General features: G+C 40.3%; 2 protein-coding genes across 2 annotated transcripts; one reads left to right on the top strand and one right to left on the bottom strand.

Annotated features, from left to right (window-relative positions):
- Window positions 1-111: 111 nt before the first annotated feature.
- On the top strand, window positions 112-4,519 carry C6H10orf88 (chromosome 6 C10orf88 homolog). Its single transcript, XM_027460195.3, has 5 exons — window positions 112-530; window positions 1,259-1,331; window positions 1,901-2,107; window positions 2,420-2,883; window positions 3,958-4,519. Exons 1-5 carry the CDS (start codon window positions 160-162, stop codon window positions 4,184-4,186), a joined length of 1,344 nt encoding a protein of 447 aa, XP_027315996.1. The 5' UTR covers window positions 112-159; the 3' UTR covers window positions 4,187-4,519.
- A 1,200-nt stretch (window positions 4,520-5,719) lies between these two features.
- LOC113843994 (CUB and zona pellucida-like domain-containing protein 1) lies at window positions 5,720-13,361 on the bottom strand. Its single transcript, XM_072040233.1, has 9 exons — window positions 13,280-13,361; window positions 11,316-11,496; window positions 10,825-11,039; window positions 9,916-10,060; window positions 8,981-9,201; window positions 8,085-8,257; window positions 7,256-7,641; window positions 6,687-6,952; window positions 5,720-5,986 (listed from the first exon to the last, which is right to left on the bottom strand). Exons 1-9 carry the CDS (start codon window positions 13,359-13,361, stop codon window positions 5,814-5,816), a joined length of 1,842 nt encoding a protein of 613 aa, XP_071896334.1. The 3' UTR covers window positions 5,720-5,813.
- Between the last annotated feature and the right edge of the window lie 1,663 nt (window positions 13,362-15,024).

Below are 15,024 nucleotides of genomic sequence, written 5' to 3'. Positions count from 1 at the left end.
TCGGTGCCCGAGGGATTAATTGCCTTGATGAGGGTCGCCCTGACATCGCCGCCCTCTTGCCGCCGCCTCACACAGCGCCCACCCCCAGCGCATGCGCGCGGCCGCCGCCATGTTAGGGCGCCCTCCTCCCCCTCCATCCCTCCCCGTCCCGGCGGGGCGATGGCGAGCGGCTGCGGGGCGGCTGCTCCGCACCCCGGCGGCCCCGGGGAGCCTCCCGGCGTGGCCGTGGGGTGCTCGTGGCCCTGCTCGCCGCCGGGCGAGTTAGCCCGGGTGCTGTGCGTGCGGCGAGGCGAGGCGGCGGGGCCGTGCGGCGCTTCCCCCGGCGGCAGCGAGGCTGTGGTGGTGGTGGCGGCGGGAGGCGGTGGGGGCGAAGCGGGCTGCGTGCTGCAGCTGCAATGCCGGCCGCCCGGCGCCGAGGAGGTGGCCGCGGTCGGTGTGGTGAGCGAGGCCCGCAACATGGAGGTGTACGCGGGCGAGGAGTACTGCGGCACCGGCCGCGGAGAGAGCCTGGGCGCCGCGGGGCCGGGGGGGTGAGTGAGCGGGCTCCCGCCCCGCCGCCATCTTCGGGCCGCGGGCGGCGCCTCAGCGGTGCTGGGGGGCGAGGAAAGGGGTTGGGGGGGGGGGAGAGAGGGGGAACGTGGTTTTGTGGCTCTGCAGCCACCGAAACGCTTCAGTCGCTATAAAATCCTACTCCGAAGTGCTGCTGGGTGAGACCGCAACAAGGGTACGTGATCTCTTTCTGTCCCGTTTAACCTTAGCGGGGCTCTCCTAGCAGGTGCTTGCCAGGAGGTCTCGCCTCTGGTATGCAGTCACCTCAGGCTTCAAGAACAAGAGAGAAAGATAGAAAAATAAAAGGATTTGTTTTCCCCGTCGATGTTGCCTTCCGTGCTTCACCGGGGGAGTTAAAAACAATGTCTTTTCTCTTTTGTTTTTAAGTCGTTACGTGGCACATCTGCTTAATTAACTAATTAAAAACAACCGACTCAGAGCCTCAGGGAGGATGTGTGAATAACGTACTGAACCCCAAAAGCTGCTCTAGCAGATAATGTACGTACACATACAAATCGCTTCTTACACACCTGTCTGATCGGCTTCAATACAAGTTGAATATAAGCATTAAAACTGCTGTACCACAGTAGAAACTTGTTTGAGCCAGTCATGTTTCTTATCTGAATGTCTACTGCTACTGTATATTTCAATGAAATTAAAAGTAACTTTATATTAGTGATGTTACAACTGGCTTATTTTATTTTTGTAGTGAAACTGAAAAGGTTACTTTATACAAAAAGTATCTGAAACTGGAATGCCCGGCAGCCTCCTGTAGAATTAAGGTAGGGAGTTCAACATAGTTGTTTAATTTTCATTGTCTCTTTAATCATTTAATTGACTAAATTGCATTGCTCTTACTCAATTGCAGATATTTTTATGCAGTAATCAGTTCATATAAAATGTAAAATCAGTTACATGATGCATAGTCTTCATAGGTCTCTTAATTTGGGATCATGATACTCTTTTTAAGAAGACCTAATATATATGATCAAAATATCCTATTAGAGAAAAAGAAAACATAAACCAGATAAATTACAGGTAAACTATAGTTGCTATATAATTAGAATTGTAAACTCTGTGCTACTGTATGCTAGTAATAATAACTCTGTGATGCAGGTAAATAATCTTAGGAAAATCTGTGCAGCTACTGCTTGTCTTAAGTACTTTGAAAATGAGGAGCTTGTTGATCTTAGGATCGTACAACCTCCTTCTGTTCCAGTCAGAATTCTCCTAAGAGTAATAGCAAGGAGAAATCCACTTTATTTCCCTGGAAAAGAGTTCAGCATATTCATACAAAGAAAACATATTTTTTTTCCCCTAACCAAAATACTTTTTCTCCTTCTTGTGATAGCTGCTCTCCATTGGTGAGAAACAAAGGGTACTCATCAGTAAAATAATTGTAGAAGTGAAAACAGTGTCTGCAAAACTAGCAACTGATTTTCCTTCACTAGGATCGAGCATAGATCTAGACAGAGTCCAGACTATAATGGAATCTATGGGATCTAAGTTGTCTCCTGGTGCTCAGCAACTCATGGACATGGTCCGATATCAGCAGAAAGTAAGTTATTGTCCTGTTCCATAAGCATGAATAGTATCAATCTATGACTTTGCCTTCCATAATGGTCAAGCATGTTCCAAACAGATTTGGTGAATAAGGTTTTTTACCTAGACTTCCCGCTACCTTAATCCTGGTTTAATTATTTCCCTCTGCTTTTCCCTAGGAATATAATTCACAAATATTTTTAAAGTCATTGTATTATACTGTTAGAATGCTGTAATTACTAGAGTTTTGATGTATATACTAGTTGTTATGGTATAATTTTCAGTCTATTTTAATATTTAAGTCTATTGTTTTTTTTCTTGCCATCAGAACAGTTCACCTCTTGGCGACAAACTTAGTTGGATCTTTGGGAAAAATTCAGACTTTGGAGATGAGAATCCAGTAGATGGATTACATGGTGCAACTGTTCAGATGTCACAGGATCAATCAGACAGTGAATCTTTATCTGTCAAAAATCCTTTAACAAGCGAAACAGTATGTGAAGATTCGAAAATAAATCTTGATCAGAACACGCAGGTACCTGAAAGAGAGAACGTTTCTGATTCTGGAGGACTTACTACCCAGCAAAATACAGTTGACTTCAGAAACGATCTTAAAGTCATGGGATCTTTGCTTATGCAGGAGCAAACAAACCAAAATGTAGCTAGTCCACAGGTGCTTCTTCCTTTTCTTCAAAACATCTGTAGCCAGGTTAATCATCTTCGGCTAAAAGACGGTGATAGGCATCTCAGTAAAAATACGGTGACTAAAGAGGAAGGCATTCAGGCTGTTCGGTAAGTTAAGTTTGATATGCCTAGTGTAGTAATAGTTTGTATGAACAAGTTTTTTGTTTTTGTTTTTTTTTTTTTTAAAAAAAACACATTTTATTCTCATTAACAGCAATAGCGAGTCTTAAAATATGTGATTTTGAAGACTGTGGTGACAAACATGACTACAGTTCTTCAGATGAGCTGCTCAAAGATAAGATTTTTTCTAAAAGAAACCACAAAATCATTTGATTTACTAAATTGTTTTTGTCTTCTTTGTGCATCTTTCCTTTCTCCTGCCTTCCACCTTTTATGGTTTAAAAACTGTGTGGTCGTTCTGTTCAGTTACATGCATTTAGTATGTTTTTCTCCTCTGTTAATGCATTTTCACTTCAACTGCTTCTGTCTCCTAAATTGTCATCCCGTCCTTGTTTTCATATTGTGCCATGATCTCTCTGCTGTGCTCGGTGTATCTCATGCCATCAGTCTTTCCTATACCTCCTCGCTTCTTTGCATGTACAGTGCAAACTTCATTCTAGCAGTGCAGCCAGTTTGATAGATACCCAAAGAACAGTAGAAGAAATGGTGAAATGTAGGAGTGTTGCCTAGGATGCAGAGTTCTAATAATGCTCGAATATCTCCGGGGCCTGGGAAAGTACAGTGCTTTTAACGATTACTGATGTGAAAATAAATAATGCATAGTGTATGTAACTCTGGAAACACTGTACTTGGAAAGAATTAAACCTGTCATGCTGATGCTGTTTGAACTTTGTTCATACTGCTAAGCTATATGGAGTTTGTTATTTATAACTGCACCTTCTAATGTATGACTGAGCCTTTTTAAAAAATAAGGTAGAAAGGTGGTGACTGTATATCTTCTTGTTTATTAAAAAAAAAATCTCACATTTAAAACGTAGCAGACAGGAAAGATATTTTGCTTATGCTAAAAACCTTATCCAAAAGGATATCTTGCTTATTTTTGCTTATCCAAAACCCATTGTCTACAAAATGAGATGTTAGACTTAAATGAAGTTCAAGTACACAGATTGCTATTTTGCCCCTTGTTAAGAAATACTGATTCTTAACTTGCTCTTTTTACAGAGTAGAACAGCAGCCTATTTGCTCCTATTTGGAAAAGATCATCTCAAAAAATATGGATCTGATGGAGAAAAAACTAATGGACTATATTGATCGCCAAATCCAGGCTCTTCAGACGCACATAGATAATAAAATGGTTCTGTTAATGGACTTGGTTCAGAACTCAAAGCAAAACAAAATTTCACAAGCACACTATGATTCTAGTGAGGGGTTCTCTAATGGAGAAAGATAAATGTATATAGACGTAGAACTCCAATATAAGTATTTTTAAGGGCAATTACTCTTTACAAAGCTAAGTATTTATGGAGTTATAACCATAAAGAACCTCAGTGTTGTTAACTTGCATTTTGTTACTGTAATTCTATCCACTATTGTACACAGTTGTTAGCTTTATGAAAGATCATAAGAATGTGTGGTTTTCCTAAATAAGAATTTTGTATGCCCTTTGTGGCTTATTTATTTAAAGAGCATTGCTAAAAGCCTTGTAAAACACAGTTTCCCACTTTCAGTTTGAACAATAGAGAGGAACACTCTAAATAAACCGAGTTACAGCTTCTCTCTTTAAGTACATGTAATTAATTCAATTTTCTTCTGTCTTGTGTGTAATGTGTTACCCCTGGAAAGCAACGTGGTTTCCTTGTGGCTTTGGATTGTTCTAATGGGACTCCCCTTGAAGTGGTTTATGACTCCAGCTGTGAAAGGAATGGTAATACTTGTATTGCTTCATTTAAACTCTGCAAGAAATCAGGTGTAGAGAGGTAGAATCCTTAACCTGGGTTTGAAAGCTCTCCTGGCTGTACAGGCACCAAAATTAGCAATATAGGCTCCATAAGTGATGTCTAAAATGGGGATGTTAGGCTTTTTCCTTTATAAATGAATTGAGCCATGCAGGAACAATTGTAATAGATGTATACAGAGCAGACTTGTATTTATCCATGTTTTGCTATCTGAAGAAAGTATTTCATTCATGGTCCTTCCCCAGGAATGGACCTATGCAAAACAGAACGTGCTGGGTTAGGCTCTGCTGTGTTTCAGCAATCTTAGGCCAAAGAAGTAGTCTTACTGTGTCATGTTTACTGTAATCTCTTTGAATCAGATCTGCTGTCATTTGAGGAGGTACAAGTATGTCTCAGAGGTTTGTCTTCATACTCCATTTTGATAATTGTTCTTTGAAATCTGGGGTGCACCGTTTAACTTTGACTGTACAGGGACTTAACAGTGGACTCCTAAATTGAACACAGAGTGGTTGCATTTGGTGTCTTAAAATGCTTTGAGCAAAAGCTATAGATGGAGAAGCAAGTGTTGAGTGAACAGGTGGAGGCATGTAGTAGGCACGTACAATCCAGGCTCTTTACCTAGCTTACCTAAATTTTTCTTCTACTCTAAGAAAACTGATGTATTTTGAAGACAATCAGCAACCCACAAAAGTAGATTGCAAAGACAGGACAACTTGTATAGAACAAGTATCTCATAGATGTCCCTCAACATAACTCATGCCAAGTACTGTTTCAAAGTGATTTGAAAATACAAAAAGATTTTTTTTGAAGAGGGACCTAAATTCTCATACTTCAGAGGTATAAAATTACTTCTAAAGTTACTTTTGGATGCTTTCTAAACAGTAACACCCTGATGTAGACACCAGCATTCTTTCAACTCAATTTGAGATACAGTCGAGGTGATTCTCTTTTTATAATTAAAAAGGTTGAAGTGTTTCCAAGCATTGTTGCATTCTGGGGCTGTTAGTTTATTGAGTATGTTTGTTGGCTTGTTTTTTTTTGTGTTTTTTTTTTTTCCCTCTCCCCTCTTTGAGTGACAAATCTGAACAGAAGTTGGCACAAATTCACTGCATCCTAAAGTAGTTAATATGAACTCTGGATTTTCTGGTAGCCATATGCTGGCTGGCGTCTGTAATATTTTAGTATTGTAGCTGCCACAATAATAACATTTGAAATCAAAGCCACAAATGAAAGAATGTAGAAACTCTTTCCTTGAAGGTTTGAGGTTTCTTCAGCATCTGTTTTAGTGAGGGTTCCTGTGTAGAGAGAAAAAAAGAAAGTGGCATGTTTAAAGTTTTCTGAATACTGTGTCATTTCAGTGAAGGTTCGGCATTTTTCAGATATTTTTTCTGAGGGGTTGACCATACTGATTTGCAAATACTGAACTTGTACTGAAGAGGAGCTGTAAAATTTTATAATAAAATGATAATGCATAATAGCATCACAGTGTTGTTAAATACTTTTGTATCACTGCTGTCAAGTTCTTGCCCATCAGTGTTATCATTATCTTTGGAAATGGGTATGGGATACATTGCTGAAGCAATGCTGGGCAAAAAAGGAACTTGCAATTCTAACCCTGTACCTTCTAAGAGTTGACTAGATGGTCCTTGGTAAAGCTGGTTATTTTTCTGTAAATCATGAAAAGGACACTATGGGAATTAATATGTTTTATAATACTTTGAATGTGATCTGTTTGCACTAAAACTTTTTCATTTGTAAATGTGTCCTGTTTCTAGCATGTGGTTGCAAATTTTTTCACCCATTAAAATAAATGGGAATATGTTTAAAGTGCTGCTAAAGTTGAGAGGTTAATAAACGTTTCATGTATTAGTATTAAGAGCCTGACTAATGGTAAAGCATATGGCCTAACACACTTTTCTCAGGTGAAGGTTTGTGCTTGGATTTACACCAAGGAAGAGAGCTTAATCAGATTCTCAGTTTATGTACCCCTCTTACCTGAGTGATCGGCAGCCCTGAGACCTCTCTTCAGGCGGATAGGACCCACTACAGTCTTGGCTTTCCAAGTGTATGAAGAAGCATCTCTTTTCCGCCTGGAGATACAGCCTTCAGTACAGCGAGAGTTTATGGTACTGTCACAAATCAAAATGTCACACTGGAGATAAACTGATGAAAAGCTCCGCAGGAACCTGAAGGCGTTAAATTTGAACCTTCCGTAGTGCTCAATGGGTGGGTAGGTTACCACAGTGTCATCTTTATTACAACTGCAACAGAATTTACAGATATGTTAAAGTGGTCTGCATACATAAAACATTCATTTAAATTTTCTTAGCTGCAACCAAAGCATTTAACTAGGGCTATTTTTTTTTAACGTGGGCATATAGTGATGCTCCCCTCACACTGCAATGTGGTAAGCTTCTTTCCTGGCATGTAATGCCTTTATATTTCTATGAAATTTAGCTTCCATCTATGGTCTCCTGAAGACAAGCGGAGAAGAGACAAAAGAATGACATTTGATGTGGAGGTTACATTTTCTCACGTAGTATGCGACAATTGTAAAGTCTTACCCGCTTCTGATTAAGTCATATGTTACTGATCCAAAATCAGGTTGTGGAGATGCTACGCAGGTATCGACAAACACCAGAAGATCTGGGTCGGTGGAATGAAGACTGACTTGAGCAAAAAGAGTTTGGTTCAGCTCTACGTAATAGGGGGACTGAAGCACGGGGTTGGAGAATGAATCTGAGTCGTAGAAAGACATGCTAACGTTGTATCTTCCCACAGAGGTCGTGTTCTTGATTAGATTATTTTCTGTTACGTAAATGACTTCTACAGTTGAGTTGTTTTCCATTATGCACTTTGCAACAATCTGTACCATCTTCTTGCGTGTGATAATTGTGTCGGTTTCAGAGAGAGTTACGATGTTGGTGTAAGTGATGCGGTGACCTTCATCCTGTAAAAGGAACAGTATGAAGTAGCTGTGATTACGTGGGCACTGCAGTGGAAAGCAAGTGTGTTAGGAAGCTGCATGAAACATGTTGCAGCCAAAAAAATCATAGTCAGCCCTCCTACCTACGTGTCCCAAATGCTGAACAGACCCATGCAGCAGGTTAAGGAATATTGCACAGAGTGTGGGAATTATCAAAGCTTCATTTCAGTCACCCTTATCTAAACGATGCTCTTAACAAGCTCCTAGGAACCTTGCCATCATTGGGCCTTTTCCGTCTCCTTGTGACTTGTGTCACTTGCAGGGGATGTTGGAGTTTCATACCTAGCCTTGTGTTTCTTTGGATGATCTGGATGTAGAGGAAATGAAGCAAAATAAACTGTTCTGACAAGCTCTCGTCATTCCCGAGCTATTGCTGGCTTATTCACAGAACTTTTTTCCCCCTTTACCTTTTTAATTGTTCCACAGCTGCTTAATGGGAAGGAAAAGATCACGGGATCTGTGGACACTGGCCTGCAGGTTGGGTCGTTCAGGTACAAGTGAGTTTCGTTGTAGCCAAGGGAGTCCAGGTAATCCTTGCTCAGCACAATTTCCAGTCTGTCTGAAGAGCATGTAAGCGATGCTGCCATTGAAAGAGAAATATAAAATAAGTTATCACAATCTCTGCTGTGGTCGTTTCTCACCTGCTCTGGATCAAGGCCTGTCCTTGAGCCTGTTGCGTGGCTCTTGAGCTGTCAGAGCCCAAATCTGAAATGGCTCGTGCACGTTTAAAGTAATACAAAATTTCATGCTTGACTCTCAAAAATTATACAAGGGAAAAATGAATCAAAATGCCAGTGCAGGATGGCAGATGAGGAAACTGAAATCAAGGTTTTAGAGGCAGCCCTTTCCACCTCACTTAAAGCGAAGAAGGGTCTGCAGGCATAGAGAACAGATAAGGAAAACTGTCCAGCTCAAGGGCAAAGGAAATTAAAACACACCCAACCTCCATTTGACTGAGTACCTGGGGGAACAAACATGTTTAAAGGAACCAGTCAGAAAATTTTATCTTCACATCTTCAGGAGGGTAACAATTCTGTTGTGTCCACACAAAAAAACCCTCAGAGTTTCAGTGGAGCCGGCCAGAAAAAGGACTAAAAAGACCGAAAAACAAGCTTTGTTTTGCAGATAGGTCACAAAATAACTTATGTTCTATAAGTGAGACTAATGTGTGGTGGCTTTTTTTTGTACTTAAAGAGTGGCTACCACTATGAAGGCTTAAATCCTCAGTCACTTTTGTCAGATCTCTGTATTTTTTTACAAAAGGGAAGGTTCATATGTGGAAGTGAGAAGCAAATACACTTACTGTCAGGCTCTGGGGGATCCGGCAGAATGCTGGTATACCGAGCAGAAAATCCTCTGTAGGAGTTGGCGTAGTCTGTAGACAACACAACCGTCATGCCGTTTGAAGAAGATTGAAAGGTGGGCCGAGAAACACCACATACTTTTCCAATTAAGCCAGTGTTCGTGGTGAGGCCATCATAGACTGCCAGAAAGTCAAATTGGCAGTTTTGATCCAGCTCCAGGCTGTAGACAGAGAAAAAATAATGATAGAAAACATGAGTGTAGAGAACATAGCTCATATCGGATAAAGGATTCAGTACCGATAGCAGCTGACGAGTCCCACTCAATTAAAATAGAAGAGTGGAGAATAAAAGAACACACAAATCAATGTTATTAAAAAATAAATGAAACGTGGAAAACTCTTAGGTAATAAATAATTAAGTGCATGATTCTACTCTCATTGAAATAGAATTTTTGCTAGTGCTCTCAACAGAGATAGCTACATTTTTGTAGTTCTGCTACTATATATTGAAGGTAAATTACTTAATAAAAATAACCACACCTTCAAATATATTAAGGGAAAAAAAATCACATTACAATAAAGAAGAGCTTTTGAAGTGTGATCCACTTTTTAAAGTGGATCTCTGATGCCTCTTATGTGTATCACCAGAGGAAAAGGAAGGCTTTTGTCTTTTTTATGTTTGTTTTATGCATGTTCCTTATGTAGCAAAAGCAAAGCAAAAGCTTGATACTTTTTGGATTTAAATTCAGGCTAGCTTGTGGACACCTCACAGTGAGACACCTGAAAAGCTTTCTGTGTTTCACTGAGTACAGTCAGTAAATCATATTGGTTTTACACGTCTACAGATTTCTAAAAGCACTTCTGCTTGCTGCATTTAAAGCAATGCTTCTAAACAAAATGCCAAAAGAACAGTTGAGTGTAGGGCATTTACTCACAACAAATCCTTAAACTCTAAGTTTATCTTCGATTTTTTTGCAGTTTGTATGTTCCAGACGCAGTACGTAAATGGAGGGTAAGACGATGGGTAGTTGGGACTGATAAATGTCCCGTTGGGACCTGTTAGGCTTCCCCCACAATGTGCTGAAAAGAAGAAAAGACACATTGGTAACACAACAGTATACATAACAATAAAAAATAAACTCAAAAACTAAAGCTGTATCACTAGCAGGAGCATTTCTTCAGGATTCCATTCCTTTGGAAATTATTAAAGGTGCTAAATATACCGTTTCTATATATTTTAGGGATTTTTTTTTTCTTCAGCAGCAAAGTTAATTAAATGTTGGAGCAGCATAAACTATGAGGTGGGAATTTCTCTCTCACATATAAGTCTTTGAGAGTTTAATACCATGCCACTCAGGTCAACAGAAGCAAAGGAACGAACTAGTCACAAGCTAAGGCTTTTTCTTTCCTTCTTAAGAATAAGAACAGCTTGGACAAAAATGGGATGCGTCGAATGAAGACCATCACTGACTTGTGTCACAAGTCCTCGGATGGAATTACAACAAGACGGCCTTATTCTTTTTCTGGGCAAATGCTATGTCATCTGCAAACTGAACAAATTTAGTAGATGCCTTTAAGTAAAATTAGAGTCCCATAATGCCTTCTTTGCAATTATATTTTTTCTGAGTAAATCTGCCTCTTTTAGGCTCTCCAGCAAATGTGTTATCGTTTTGTTGCCTCCTTCCTTCTGCTGATTTTACCCAAACCATTCCCTAAGGGCTGAGTGATTAATTAAAAATTCTGTGAATAGCCTCTAATTGTCATCCCAAACTTTGCTTTACTAATCCTCCTTTAATAGTACAATTCAAATGGTATTGATTTTATTGCATTAAGTTCTGACTTACTTGTTTCCGGTGAAAAGAAGTAATAGAAGACAAAGAAGTTTCGTGCGAAAGCCACAGAGTTTGTTTTTATGAGAAAAGTTAAACTGTTTGAAGATGATTCAAACATTGGGACTGCATCAGTGTTGTTACATACTTGTCCAAGAAGAGGTGAATTAGAGGAAGGACCATCGTATACATTAATACTTTCTGTTTCACAGCTTGAAGATGGAGAAAATCTATTAAAAAACAAAACAACAACGAAAAACATGGTGGGAACTACCTCAATTCACTGAGAAATATGCAGACTCTTTGCAGTCCACAACACAGATTCAGTATAGCATTTTACTTAAGCAAATACAGAGAAATATTTGGAGGCAGCAATACCTTAAATTGAAATTAGTAAGAAATTCAGCTTAGCCATACTAGTTTATTTAAATTTTATTATGCATTTTCAACATTTTTATGTTCAAATTCATTGAAAACATACCAAAATGTATGGAGGGAATACTTACTTAAAATAGGAGAAGATGAGCCTAATCGTTTGATTTTCGTTTCTCTGAATTTGCCAGACACAGTTTGCATTTGAATTTAGGTTGATCTTTAAAGGTTTGTTGAGGTCGGTGAGTGAGGCACCACAGTGAGGTGCACCTGTGGAAGAAGAGCACCAACAAAGAGCTTGCAAGGCTGGCCCTCCTGCAGTAAGGTCTCACCCTCCTCCATGCCATGACCCCAGGACAGCCCACCACAGAGCAAGCATGCAAAGAATTCTACCATTTGGGTTTTTTGTTTCTATTGCACCAGTTTGTGAAACCTGAAGTATCAAAGAACATTGGAAAGTTTTTCTTATCCTTATTTTCATTAGTAGAAGACAAGAAAGTTAGGGAAACACAGATCACAGGTGAAGCCAGTGGCAAAACTGGGAACTCCAAGTGACAGAGGACACCTCAACAACTCCCTTCTGCAAGGCTGGTCACCACAAGCATCTCAAACCTCAAACCTTCCACCTACACTCTTTTCCTGAAGATCACTGTATCGATTTCTGAGTTTCAGCCCTTTACGTCAAAGCACTCAGAGAGGGAATAATAAAATAATAATATAATAATCAGATTTGAGTTTCTGAAGGTTAATGTGCGAGACTACTGTGTATTTAGTGCTGCCTATGGTTCTAACCCTCCATCTCCAAATGGTACTGCTAAACAGGAAAAGCTTTAAATGAATCATCATTTTTGATCAAAGATGATCAAAAGTTTAGAATAATTTCCAGATAAATAATAAGTAAATGGACTAAAGCAATTTAGGTCAGAAAAGAGAGAAATGAGGAGGAAAGGAAGTGCTAGAGGTCCATACATTCATGCCAATAGTTCTCTTCCAATACAAGAACTCAGTGGACTGAAACGAAACCAATAACCTGTGATTTTGAAAGAAACAAAAGAAGCTGGCTCTTTGCATGTGGATCTTTGCTGCAGGGTGATGTGCATGTTAAAACATCAAAACAGCTCAAAACCATGAAAGAAAAATACCTTGATAACAGTTAAACACACATATAGCTCTCCCTGTCTGGTTCAGGATATCCTGACCCAAATTTGTTGGTGACAGGGAGAGCGTTATGGGGAGCTATTACTGCAGGCTTGTCTCCATAGTCTTGCCTGAGCATCCCCTCTGACTATTACTGCGTTTAGGATTCGGGGCTGGGTGAACATGAAAACGAACAAACAAGCTGAGTTTCTATATCTAACATTACTTAACGAATGTTAATTAGTTATGAAGTACTTACAGTAATGGGCATTGTATAGGAACCTTTAGAGAAAGGTTATTATCCCGTTTGAGCTTAAGTTTTCTTTTCTGCCTTAGCATTATCTAAAAATAGTGGTCTCAAACAGCAGGAAAAACCTCCTAGACCATGTATGCCATCCCAGCTAGAGAGGTCAGGCTTTCTGCTGAACTCCAGAGGGAAAAGAAAGGTCTAGGAGAGACCTTTCTGGTCACAAATGAAACGCCAGCTGGAAGAGCATTACGAGGTCAGTTTTGCCCTGCCCTCACTCTACTTCCCTCTGGACGGTTCCTGTAGCCCAGCTATTTTTTTTCATTATCCCACAGTTGCTGCCCACTGTTACACATGCAAATTGCGGATCTGAAATCCCAAATGAAGCAACGAATGACTGCCTATTGCATCTCATTGAACATGGGGAAAAAATGCCCCAAACTCTTTTAAAAAGCAGCAGTTTTCCCACAAGTCAATTTAGTCCTGTTTCTCCAATACAATATTAACTTACACATGCAAATTTCCATTCCAGAGTAAAATCTCTTCAAGTTCTTAAGTAAAAAAAATGTCATAGGCAGTCATATATTGCAATCATTTTATTCTGATACTCTTATACAGGTATGTTTTACATTTTCCCCTTCAGTTGCCTACAGAATAGCTTGTACAGAAACTAATAAAGATTCACAGAAGAAGAAAAATGTTTTATTTTCATACCCAAGAATTCTATTGAGTTGTCTTCAGCAAGAGTTAGAGCAGCTAAGAGAGGCAGAAGGAAGAAGCGTCTGAGCGCCCGCATTTTGATGGCAGCTGGGGAGGGTCGGGATTTCTAACTTTTATACCTCCTGCGATTTCATAATCATCTTGTATTGCATGGTATCGTGGAGGGAGGTCTTAATCTCTCAGTTACTGTTTCCTTTTAACAGATAGAAATGAGAAAGTAGCAGGTGTGCCCATTTTTTTTAACGTGTATTGCGTAGAAGTTTAACCATGCTTTCATCAGCTCTGTGTCTCATGGGTTCAAAGCACGGTTCTCTGTTGATTCGCTGAGCCTCTGTGCGGGTGTGTTGTCATTAGTCTGACCCGAACAGAAATGTTTGGGGGGGACTGACAGACTGTCCCTTTGGGGACCAACGTGTCCATCTCACAGCGTGGGGCAGAGGGAGCTCCGTGGTTCCCACCTCTATTTTGACACCCGTCCTTTTGGGTTGCATGGGCAGAGCATTCAGTGTTCCTGCTGAAGATTCCTTGGGTTATAAAGTGGGACTGTCATAGCGGAGTTGTCCTGAGTAATAATTTCCCATTGCTGAAGCATTCATGGGTGAACAAGACAACGTTAATGTTACCCACAGATTTAAAAGAGCAGCATTGCACTGCGGCCACATTGTAAGTAAAACTTTTGCAGTCCCACAGCAGAAGGCACGAAAACGTTCCAAGATCCCCAGTTCCTCTGAGCACGAGCCTAATGAATGTCTGCTCCAATATATATACACTACTTTGTCTGCCTTTCTTGAAGGACCAAAGCTCCTTAAATATGGAGTATTTCCTACTGCAGCAGCAGATAGCCCGTGTTTAAAGCTTCCACAGGCTGTGCTACTGCCAGTGCCACAGATGTGCCCTTCCCCTAGCCTTGGTACCCATGTGGGGTGGGAATAGCCACGGAAAATGGGAGCCGAGCTGTGAGACTCTTTCCAATGCAGAGGGCTGGTGTTCCACAGCTGTGCAAACAGGGGTTCTTTCAAGTTTCCTAAGTCAAGAAGAGTTGTGGTGCAGACCTTTTTGAAGCACATCCAGGTACTTCTCTTTTATAACAAATTGTTTGTATACAAACAAATTTGTTTCTTTTCTACACAGATTGATATGGAAATATGATGCCTCTGTAATGATGCTACCTTTCTAGTCTCAGACATGTACCTTATTTAAAACAATCCTGTCTATATTTTTATCCTTTAAGGACTTTGAATGCAACCCTTTCTTCCTCAGGACAGGGTATTTACATTGTCTTTAAATGTGAGACATTGAATACGTGCATAAAGGCACTGCAATAGTATTTGAATTCTCTTTTGTTTCCAGAAATACTACATTTGCATTTACTCTGTATAGCCTTTCATTTCTTAAACCCACACGCATATGTGCAAGCAATTTTCAAATGCTAACATCCACTTTTTATGCATTTAATTTGTGAACTGGGGTACAACGCCCAGCCAGTCATCACTTTGTCTATCAACTCCAAGAAAAAATACACGATACGTCCGTGGCTATGATGCTCTGGCAAGCTGGTAGGTATGGGTTGGTAGGCTAACTGCTGGTATTACTTGTGTACCAACGATGAGGAAATTCTCCTGCTCTGTGTTTGCTCTGGAGGGACTGGACCCCTGAGCCCTGTGGATCTGGAGGGCTGAGTGGGGCTCTGGTGCTTGCAGGGATGGCTCCGAGCACTGCAGCTCGTGCACCAGATCTGA

Source organism: Anas platyrhynchos, chromosome 6 (assembly GCF_047663525.1).
Source record: "Anas platyrhynchos isolate ZD024472 breed Pekin duck chromosome 6, IASCAAS_PekinDuck_T2T, whole genome shotgun sequence".
Lineage (NCBI taxonomy): Eukaryota > Metazoa > Chordata > Aves > Anseriformes > Anatidae > Anas > Anas platyrhynchos.
The sequence above is the reverse complement of the archived record's forward strand: the minus strand, read 5'-3'. Positions and strand labels throughout refer to the sequence as shown.